We start from the raw sequence: 12014 nt of genomic DNA on the forward strand, positions 1-12014 counted from the left end.
TACGATAAATAAAAAAAAACTGCCACCAAACATTTTATCATGAAGGGTTTAAATTTTAAAACTTTAGTTATGATATATATTTAATATAATAATATTATCTTTGTCTAAATAAAAATTTAAAATTATAACAAAATTTTATAATTCAAATCAATGATTATGATAAAGAGCGAGGAAACCGAGCAGTACGACGTCGCTTTGTAAAAGAGTCCCTTAATAAATATAAATAACGATCCCTGTATTCAATACAATTCATATTATCCTACGCCTCTTCTTTATTCTCTTCTTGTCTCTCTTGAACCTCTTTTAAGCATCTCTCCTTTGTTTTCCTCTTCCCCTCCTACCTTCTTCTTTCTTTTTTCTTTTTTTTTTTCCCAATCACCATCCCGATAAATAATGAATAATTTTGTTGATTTTCATCCTAGGAAGGCTTGTTATTTTTTAATACACGATTTCTGCAAGAATTCAAAACAAATCTGTATTTGATTCCTCGCGTTTCATCTGTTGTTCCATCCCTTTTGGAACGAATGTGCAATAAGTGCAAGACAGGCGGATATATAAGAAGATAGTGGAATTCATTGTCTCTCAAATTATGGTCGAAGGAATTTCAATTCGACAGGACACCGCCGGAGAGGAGATTAGCATTAATCTCTTCAAGAAATACGAACTCGGCAAACTCCTTGGTTGCGGGGCCTTCGCCAAAGTATATCACGGCCGCGACCTGCGCACCGGCCAGAGCGTGGCCATCAAAGCTATCAGCAAACAACGCGTCATGAGGAAAAACCTCATGGCGCAAATTAAGCGGGAGATTTCTATCATGCACAAGCTGGACAATACCCACATCGTGCATCTCCTCGAGGTACTCGCCACAAAGACCAAGATCTACTTCGTCATGGAATTCGCCAAAGGAGGCGAGCTGTTTACCAAGGTTGCAAATGGCAGATTCAGCGAGGATCTTAGCCGCAAATATTTCCAGCAGTTGATCTCCGCTGTCCGTTACTGCCACTCGCGGGGAGTCTATCACCGAGATTTAAAGCCCGAGAATCTATTGCTGGACGACAATTGGGAGTTGAAGATAACTGATTTCGGGCTCAGCGCCGTTACCGATCAGATTCAGCCCGACGGTTTGCTCCACACGTTATGCGGGACCCCGGCGTACGTTGCACCTGAGATCCTCGCGAAACATGGCTACGATGGTGCGAAGATTGATGTGTGGTCCTGCGGAGTTATTCTGTTCGTGTTGAATGCTGGTTACTTGCCTTTCAACGACACCAATCTAATGGCCATGTATAGAAAGATCTACAAGGGCGATTTCCGTTGTCCAAAATGGACCTCACCCGAGCTGAAGCGGTTCTTGTCCCGTATCCTCGACCCCAACCCCAGCACTAGAATCACGGTCGACGAGATATTGTTGGATCCTTGGTTTCAAAAGGGGAACAAGCAGATTAAACCTCCTGTAGTGACAGAGACGTCCGAGTTCAAGGAACCTCGAGAAGAAGCCCGCTTCTTGAACGCCTTCGATTTAATCTCCTACTCCTCCGGTACTGTTCTATCGGGCTTGTTCAGTGGAATCGGGGATCCCGTTAGTTCAGAGATGTTTGTGTCGGCCGAAACACCGGAGAGGATAATCCTGAGAATCTCGGAGTTGGCGGACGAGGAGGGGATGTGTGTGGTGAAGAATGGGATGGTGTTGAAGCTGCAGGGGAAGAATAATGGTTGTTGTGAATTAACGGTGGGGGTAAACCGGTTGACGGCGGAGCTGGTGGTGGTAGATATCACGAGAGGTGGCTTTGAAGGGGATATTTGGAACGAGAGATTGAAGCCACGGCTGAGTGATTTAGTCCATCAATCGGAAGAGCATATCTCCGGCGAGTAGAGTAATTCCCACTTCCGGGGAATCCAATCATTAGTACGTCAAATATTTGTATATAATAATAATAATAATAATATTCAATAATAGAGAATTTAATTTTTATCTGAGTATTTTAGGACAAAATATGTATTGCCAGGTTCTATGTAAACTAATTTTCCCTGGTATTATTTTCCATCGAGATTTTAATTTTAAATTTCATATGAAAACATGTCATGTTCGTTTTAATTTTTTTATAAAACCTAACTTTATTATTTTCGTTTTACAAAATGTTCCATCCAAACACCACAAACCTTTACGGCGCGAAATCAATAATATAATTTACATTGAAAAGCAACAAAAGATTCTTTTACTTAAAATTAAGCAATCCACAAATTAATCTAATCTAATGATTAATGCAAGTGACTCAGGAAATAATTACATGGAAATAAACAAAGAAACAGCTGCCTATATATAATTTGTACGTCATGTTTGGTACAAGAGAATCGAGCGTGAATTTCTCTCATCAGTCCTTATCGATATGACGTTAACGGGGTTGTGTTAACGGGGTTGTATTGATTTTAGATTTTTATAGAGTTTAAAAGTTTAGAGGTATTCAATATAGATTTTTATATATTTTATAAAAGTTTAGTGGTATTCAATTTAAATTTTGTTAGAATTTTGAAAAGTCATGTGTATTCAAACTTGACTTTTAAAAAATCTACAAAAATTTATAGGTATTCAAAATGTATTTTTAATGACTACATTGAATTATATTAAGTACAAGAATCAAAGCCTAAGACATCACAATAAAATGTCAAAAAAAATCTTTGATTCAATCTAAAGACTTTGATATTAATTTAATTGAGAAATCTCTACAAACACTAAATTTTTCATTATTTTCTCATCTTTATATTTTTTCTTTTATTTGTACGTATTAAAAACATATATTTTTTATTACTAACAATAGTTTTAAATTAAAATTATGGACATCATTCATTTTATTTTTAGAGTTCTAGTTACAAAAACTCATAAACTTTAAAATTATATTTATTAAAAAATTATTACACTACATAACAAAAAAAATTATAATAAAAATTATAATATTTTATTGAATTATAAATTGAAAATAATAAATATTTTAAATTAGTAAAATTTAATTTTTTTATTAATTATTATATAACATTTGATGTTTAATTATTTTTTATAATTTTAGTTAATCTATATTTTATTTTGATTATAACTCAAAATACTTGCACATGATATTTTTTTATTAACTTGAAAATATATATAATCTATATAAATGTGTGTGATTGATACATAATTTTAGAAATTTTTATAAATTTACGTAATTACACATGATATTTTTTCATTACCTTGAGAAAAAAAAAAAAAACACACACACACACACACACATATATATATATATATATATGTGAATAAAATTATTTTAAGTTTGATTATTTATTACTATTGAAAATTATTATTATGTAATTTTTTAAAAATATTAATTATTAAAAATAAACATGTTGAATTGACTTGAATAACAATAGTTTTATAATAATTAATAGACTATCAATATTTATGCTTTTATTATTTTCAATAATAATAAACATATTTTAGTAGCTATTATTTAGAAATTATAAAATAATTTTATTTTTTTTGGATGGAATAAACATACCATTCCTTTTCATTTTCAGTATACCAATCTTTGACCAAAGTGTTTATGATGAATTCGGAAGACACGTTTTGTACGAGTATAAGAAATTTCGAGGAATAAATGAACCACAGCTCTGGAGAAGACGCCTGGCCGGTCTCATATATTTATTGGCATTCACTCTCCCATTTTCATTAACTGTGCTTTGTGCATGCCTACTCATCTATCTACGTTTGAACGATGAGGCCCTCGTATTGACAAATTATACATATAAACCACAGCCACGTTGTAAAGTGCGTACAATAATTGAATGAATCATCCGACTGTTAATGTCAACAAATGGCTGGTGTGTGTGTCTGTGTGTGTGTGTCCCAGTTCATAATTGAATGCTTCTTACCCATACTATTTTATTATTATTATTATTATTATTCAATAATTTCATACTTGAATGGTTCTCATACTATATTATTATTATCCAAAAATAATATTACAAATATTTTATATAATAAGAAACATCCAAAGTCATTTGAAAGAGATGTATGAATTATTGAGAAGAGATGCATGCATGATTGAGTCAGTAAAGTGTTGTTTTGTTTCACTTTTAGTTATCTGCTCTTAAACACTCGATCACAGCAGACCAAAAACATGAGCAAAACTTCTGTTTTTTTTTTTTTTGGTGCATCACTTTTTCAATAGTTCGTATGAAAAATTATTGATATAACTCAAATATCTTGTCAATTTTCAATAAAATCTAACTAAATTACTATTTTAAATATTATATATGATATTATATTACATAAATATATAAACTGGTCAATCATATTTTCCATCAATCTTATCATCAATTTTAATATAAATAGTTTTTTTATATCATATTTACTGTTTATTTAAATTGTATGCATAAATAAAATATGTAAATAAATTACTTTACAAACGAGTATAAATTTTGAGATAATTTTATTTACTTAAAATTTTAAATCAGTTTTCAATTCAATTTATTTTCTACCTTAAAATTTTCACTTTAATGACATATATTTTTATTATAATGGCTATTTATTTAAATATTTTTGCTATAAAAACATGGTGATAATTCATAAAGTAATTGAAAATTAGAGAAAATAAATTAAGATTTATTTTTTATTATTATAAATTTTTCAAATCCATTTTCAAAACCAACCATGATTTTTTTATTAAATTTTTATTAGATTTAATGAAATTTTCACTTAACTAAAATATTATTATTTTTATCATAATTAGAATTTATATGAACATTTTCCGGAGCATACATAATGAGAAATTCATCAATTTTATACAAACTGATATCTAATATTCAAACGCTTGTAATTACTTTAACAAAACGTATGTCTCACGGTAGTAGAACAACTGGCATCATGTGCATCACTCTTTTAGATGAACATTTAATGCTATACAATATCAAATTATTATTTTTAATTATTTACATATTATATGTGACATAACATAATACATAATAAATAAATACAAATAATTTTAAATAAATTCTACATATAAGTGATGAGGGGTAAAATATGTATTTAATAATTTTAAATAAATTCTACATATAAGTGATGAGGGGTAAAATATGTATTTAAGTTAATTTTCATTAGAAATTAACCCTAATTTTGCATATATGTATCAGTTGAATCATAAATAAAAATTTATATGTCAATATGTTATTTAATCAAAGTTTTATATACAAAAAGTTTTCTTGAAAAAATTATCAAAGTATAAATATATGTATCTGATTAATGTTTTCAAACTTTAAAGCAAAAAAAGATATATAATTACTATTGTTGGTCCAGATAATAGTTTTCCAGTTAATTTATGTTATTAGGTATAGTTTGGTACACTTGATAAGAGAAGGATTGATAATTAATTCACTTTATCCCATGTTTGGTATCTTTTTAGAAAGTCCATGATAATATCATGGGCCCATGATAAATAATTTTATACAAGGATAAAATATATCTTTTATGAGATGTGATAATTTTAATTTAATGATAAAAAACACCACAAATGACTTAATTGCCCTCAATATATAAAAATCTTAAACCATATCGTTTGATATGGAAACCCGGTTTGGAACACGTTGGATTTTTAATTTGTTAATTGTAGTAATTTTGGTTTTTTTAGAAAATAACTAATATTAGTTTATTGTTTTTCAATTTTTTTGAGTACTTCGTTTGTTTTACAAGTGTCACATGTAATTCTAAATTCAATAAATTACATAATTATTTTTTTGATTTTTCTTTCTTTTTTGCCATAAATTTATAAAAATAAAATGATATTTAAATTTTCAAATAAATTTTTTAAAAATATATTTTAATTGTAACGTCGATTTTGAAATTATAAAATTTATTATGAACAAATAATTATGAACTCAAGCAACAACTTTGAAATTATAAAATTTATTATGATAAGGTTAATTTTGTCATTACAATCTAATATATAACTTTAATCACTATTATTAAAATCATACCAAACATTAAATATGACATCCTACCTCTTATTTATCCTTAACTATCTTTATATTATATATCACATATTTATCATATCATATGTAACAAACCATACCTTAATGTCATAATAAAGTATTCACGTTATTTAAAGGATCTGATTTTCGGTCCACTGAAATTTCATCTTAGTTTGTGGGTATAATTTTATTTGTCGACATCAAATCAAATCGAGGAGATTAGAACTAACATATAAATTGAGTATTCACGTCTCTTTATATTTTATAAGTTAAATTTTTTATTTGTCGCATTTTAATTTTTACCTAACATGTCGACAAAATTTTGAAGCAAACAACTTTTAAATAGATTTCTTCCCCTAGCCAAATGGACTACCATACTAAACAAAAAGAGGTGTTGACTCTCACACTATGATACATACAAATAAAAATAATTTTATTATTATACAGAGTGTGATATTTAACTTGTCACGTTAGGGTGTCTGTAGCCCTAAACTTATAAACTCGACTTTTTTGTGAGTCGTACTAAATCAAAAATTAAAAAAAATTCCAATTTCTATAAAACTCTTTCCACGATTATAATTCCACAAACAAATTATTTTGTAGAACATAAACAATTAATACATCATTTCACAACAAAAATAACCTTTTTATTTTAAAAAGAAAAAAGTTAAAACATCAAAGTGACCAACAGCTAGTGCATTGTGATAACCCAGCTTTGTGCATACTCTTATAACCCTCAAAAGGGTTAGAAGACAAAGAAATAGTATGAGACACCATAAGATAGGTCCGGCTCACTCTCGACAACCCAACAGATTGCCCAACCACCAGATAATCCGGGAGCTCATCTCAGGCCCGAATGGCCCGAACGATCGGCCTTTCGTCTTGGAGCTCATCCTGGATCCGATTGGTCGACCTCATTGATCTCCATTTTAAGGGCGAATTAAGGGTACTAGTCGACCTCCTGAGCCCGCCTAACTAATTGTTCTTACCCGACTCCGGCAGAGATTCCACATCTCGAGCTCCCACAGAAGGCTGGGTTGGCTCCCCACACGTCAGACGGGCTCAGTTGTCGGTAGTGCCCACATTGACATAAGTCTGCTATATAAGGAGATACTCTAACAAAGATATGCTTGCATCTTATCCAAGATATTAGAGATATAATTCTTATACAACTTATAGTCAGTCCTACACAAATAAAAGTGCTGGTGAAGAACTCTACTACCAGAGTAATTCTTCTCCTAAAAATACCAAATGTCAGTTATAATTCATTCATAAATTCACTCATATTGAATACACATAAAACTTTTTAAATTTTCCTATTTTATGACTTGAGCGTCGGAAGAGTTACGTTTGAACGATCTTCCCCGGCCGACTTCTAACGTTATTGCTTCTATTGACATACCATTCAAAGATCTGACCTCAGCTTACCAAACAAGATCCGACCTCTCGGCAGGTCACTCCCCGATTATGGTCCGAACCTTCGAAAAGGTATCACGATTTTTAGCAAAACATCACAGCGCAATGCCCATCAGATAGAATTATATCAATATTTCGGGCAATGAAGATTAATAATGCACTAGAATTCTCTACTCAATCAATAGCGAAGAATTATTTGGTGAACTCATCTCATATTAGCATCTAATCATGCATGTAGATGCCTCCACATAAATGCTGATAAAATGCAACAATAACAAATCAATGCTGATTTTTAACGATCGAATAGCTTAGATATTCTTCTTACTTTCGGACTGGAATAAATTTAGATGCTATTAGTAGATTTTGAGATTGCCACTCAGCGTACATGACAATCAAATAAATCATAGCTAATGAAGTTTGCCAAAGTAAAAAGTTATCAGTAGAATGAAAATGACTATCACAATAAAAGTGTCACAAAAACATATTCGCTTGCCTTTCATTAAATCGAATTGAAATGTATCCACAGTACGCTGCTTCGTCCTCGGATAACTATGATATTATGTTCACACATCGTTGTTCTTTAGAAGACAACGTGAACCAAAACTAAGTTACAAGAATGCGAACGATATTTTTTACCGCAAGGAACCAAATAGCTCAGCTCCTTCTGCCACTAAATACCAACACATCTTCAGGCCCAAACTCAAACCATACACATTTTTCTCACTCAGACATCAACTTAACACAAGTTAAATGACCCTATATACCACTCTAATAAGCATAAGTTTTAATAAAACACTTCAATAATGTTAAAAACAAGTTTAATTGACGATCCGCCTAAGTAAGTTCATCTTTCTAGCTGAGAAACATTCAAATTGATTGAGGATGATTTCTTCTTTTTATTCTTCATTTGCTTTTTCACCAGGATTGTGATTCGAGCAAAACTGAACTTCTTTCTCGGTGAAGGAAGTTCGAGATTCTCTTTACCATCTTTCTTGACAGGAGAATGTGGATTAGCATTATGTTTGCTAAGAAAATGTCTGAGTGACACTTGACGCTTCCTGAGACTCTTCTCTCCTTCTGTCCCATTCTCGTACTCCTTGGTTTGGAGCAGTTTCCTGCTCAATATTTGCCCAATCGATAGACTTGGCTTCAACACAGGTTTTAACTCGTCATTCCCATGATTCATACCATTTTCATCGAGCAAATGAGATTCCTTTCGGTGGAGGAATCGATGAGAGTTTTTAAATTTAGTAGAGTTGTGCACGGACCGCTGTTTCTGACTGTGCTCGGATCTCCACTTACGCAGCGCCTCTTCAACTGCCAGTTTACCTTCGTTTGCTGCTTCCACTCTACTCAATGCTTCTTCCAGTGTCTTTTTGCTAATTTTGAGTTCTTCAATTACGTTTTCAACCCTGTTTAAGATATCTGTCTTTGATAAATTAGCATCCAGTACTGCTTCATCCTTACAAGCTTCATTTGCTTCTATAGCTCTGGAGATTAAGGATGAGTATTCCTCCAAAGTAAGAGTCACACTTTCACATTTATGCTCTGAAGCATTGGACTTATTTTCACCATTAGATAAAGCTCTGATTTCTGCAAGGGCGACAGCTTCAGAAGCCTTGGCTGCTTTCTTCATCTTTTTGGCCGCAACCAACCTTATCTCCGCCGTCTTAATCCCACTCCTTGTCTGTTCAATCTGTGACAATGCCCTCAAAACTTCTGATCTTGCTGCTCTCCCAACTTCCTTGAATTGTTCTGTCTCAGAACCTAGCTTCTGGAGCTCCCTCGTGACAATATCCAAGTGATTAGGAGAACTACCTTGGAGTTCAGTGTGTTTGGTTAACTCTAGGGCCTGTTTTGTCTGATCTAACTCCTCCTCAAGAGACGAAATTTTTGACGTATCAGAAGACAACCTTTGTCGGGTTTTGTCGAGCAACATTCTTTCTCTCTCAATTTTCTTGTTATACAGGTCGACTGTAGCTCGAATATCTACAAGATCAGTAGTAGTCCTTGCTAAGTTCATCTTAGCCTGTTCCAGCTCAAGTAGGATGATTCCAGGAGCATCAGAGACATCCATATTGCTTTCATGGTTTTCATTTTCTGCTTCTTCAGCAACAGAATGCACATTGTTATGATTCCTGGTGTTTTCTTTGGCGAATGCATTAGTTTCGGATGCTTCTTTCTGCAACTTGAACTTCAGTTCTTCAACAATTATTCTAGTGGTTTCCAGTTCTTTCAAAACATCCAGTGTTTCCCTTTCCTTGATAATTAGATCCCTTTCTAACAGTTCCGCCTGTTTCTCTGCTTTGGCAATATTAATCTTCTCGTCAACCTGCTGTCACGAACAACATAACAAAACAGCACAACTCTTCTTAGTCAACCATCTAGCCATGTAGAAAGCCACACATTGGCAAATTTTGCGAAAATTGGGATAGGAAGTTCATGTCCAAAATCCAAATCCATTCCAGCAATAAAGAAATCATTACTACGGCAGAAGCAGTAATAAAAAACTATAGCACATCTCGTACAGTGATATTAAATTGGAAACAAAGGTGTAGGAAGCTGTAAATGGACTTCTGGAGATGGGATACGAGTACAAAACGAGAGAAGGCATAACTAAACTATGAATCTAAATTTGGTATAAAGGGGGTAGACCTTTCTATCAAATTACCAGCAAAATTAGCTTAAAAGAGTCTCCCCCACCCCCATCTCTCCCCTGATATCGAAGAACAACTAATGAACCCACCACTCGTCAATCCCAGCAATTTTCCACACCCCAACACTCTGAAACCATTATCTTGCACGAAATCGCAGCAAAAATAAAACCCCAAAAACAGACACGAACAAAACATTTTATATAACTTGAACAGTAGAAAAAATCATCCCGAATGTAACCTGAGAGGCATGTACACGGGAGCTGGGTTTCCAGAAACCCATTCCACCGAACCGGTTGGTAGCCTCCTTAACCGACTCAAATGCCGCTGATGTGTCGATCTCGACCCTCTCCGAGCCGGGTTCACCCTCTGATTTCAGCAAATTAACGGGCCCGAGGCCAAGGATTTTGGAAGCTTCAGCAGCCATTGCAACAAGTGTGGCTTGTTTGCGCGACTGTTTTGTGTGTATATATATATATATATATATATAGTCTAGAAGAGTGAACTCACAGAGTAACGTTAACTTACTTTGGATAGTGTGATGATTGAAAAAGAGTCCAACGTTTGGATTTTGTGGATTTAGCCATTCCTAGATTCCGGTTGGGAGGGAAATATTTTCGAGATTTCCTTATTAAATCCAGAATATTTAGGTAACAGCTTTTAAATTTTAAATCTTGGCATATCAAGACTAATCTACAAATAGTTGAATTTAAATTGCTCTGATTACAAGATTTTTGGGGTGTCAGTTCTTCAAATTTGATCTAATCTAAATTCAGATTTTAGAAGACCACTACCAATAACTAATGTTTTTTGCATATTTGTTGCGTGCGTAAAATAATGTATATAATATAGTAAAGAAAAATAGTAGATACGAAAAAATTACTAAAACCATGTATATATTAAAAAGAAATAAAATAACATTTATGATTATGGATTATTTTAAATAATTATTAATTTTTGCTGCTAAAAGCATCCATATTTGTAGATGTTATAACACTCACCTACACATTATATTAAACTTCATAATCATTCTCTTATATTCATTTTAACATCGACACTCCATATTTGTGAGTGTCACAATCCACTCATCAATCTTTATTCTTATTTTATATTAAATAAATACATTTTTAATTTTATTTACGTTGTTTAAATGATTATTGTTTAAAATAAATAATAATGTTGTTGTTAAAAAATTTATTACTTAAAATTATTTCATATTATTATACAAATGTAATTTATTTTAAAATAAAATTTTATTATAAATTTTAATTGAAGAAGTAAAAGGAAAAAATCACACTTTCATTCAATTTAAAATAACATATAACTTAAATGTTTTGAAATATGTAAAATACTAATTCATAGATTTTGATTGTATTACGTTTTTTTTTATATATATTTTTAAATTTACGTTTTTTATAATTTCATATATTCATTTATTTTATGATTTATGATTAATTATTGTTACAAATTTTGTTTAAGACTCATCCACTAATTTGAACACAGATGTGGATGCTTTAATGTGAGATGAAATTTAAATTAATTAAGATATTTTAGATAAGAGCATGAATAATATGAAATGGTGTTACAGTTTTATATCTATGAAACTGGTGGATCTGGTTAATATTTAATATGAAAAATAATATTTTTGACATTTAATATAATCATTTTTTATGAGTTGAGTCAAGTCGAAAATCAATTCTACAAAATTAGATCGTGAAACGATTTTACAAGAATTTTTATCATACAAAAAAAAAATCACAAAAATTAGTTACTTTAGATTTGATTTGGAGTAAAGATTTGAAAAATGAACTCTTTAAGCATATATGGTTATTTGCCAAACGTCGATTCAAATGGATAGCCCGCCCGCGTAGCCCAAACTTCCATTTAAAAGATAAGAAAAAGGTTGGAATTCAGAATAAAAATGTATCACTTTTCGATTTGCATCGTTAT

The 12014-nt window shown here is 31.7% G+C and overlaps 2 protein-coding genes across 3 annotated transcripts; one reads left to right on the forward strand and one right to left on the reverse strand.

Moving 5' to 3' along the window:
- The first annotated feature begins 239 nt into the window (after nt 1-239).
- LOC140971045 (CBL-interacting serine/threonine-protein kinase 14-like) lies at nt 240-2063 on the forward strand. The gene has a single exon (XM_073433096.1). It carries the CDS (start codon nt 590-592, stop codon nt 1871-1873), a length of 1284 nt encoding a protein of 427 aa, XP_073289197.1. The 5' UTR covers nt 240-589; the 3' UTR covers nt 1874-2063.
- A 5822-nt stretch (nt 2064-7885) lies between these two features.
- Nucleotides 7886-10698, reverse strand: LOC140971046 (WEB family protein At2g38370-like). 2 transcript variants are annotated; one of them, XM_073433097.1, is made up of 2 exons: nt 10306-10698; nt 7886-9745 (listed from the first exon to the last, which is right to left on the reverse strand). In XM_073433097.1, exons 1-2 carry the CDS (start codon nt 10489-10491, stop codon nt 8255-8257), a joined length of 1677 nt encoding a protein of 558 aa, XP_073289198.1. In that variant the 5' UTR covers nt 10492-10698; the 3' UTR covers nt 7886-8254. The 2 variants fall into 2 exon arrangements, with proteins under 2 accessions (XP_073289198.1, XP_073289200.1); XM_073433099.1 differs by having other exon boundaries at nt 7886-9742; nt 10306-10695.
- Nucleotides 10699-12014: the final 1316 nt, after the last annotated feature.

The sequence above is a fragment of the Primulina huaijiensis genome, chromosome 2, assembly GCF_012295235.1.
Source record: "Primulina huaijiensis isolate GDHJ02 chromosome 2, ASM1229523v2, whole genome shotgun sequence".
In the NCBI taxonomy this organism is placed as follows: domain Eukaryota; kingdom Viridiplantae; phylum Streptophyta; class Magnoliopsida; order Lamiales; family Gesneriaceae; genus Primulina; species Primulina huaijiensis.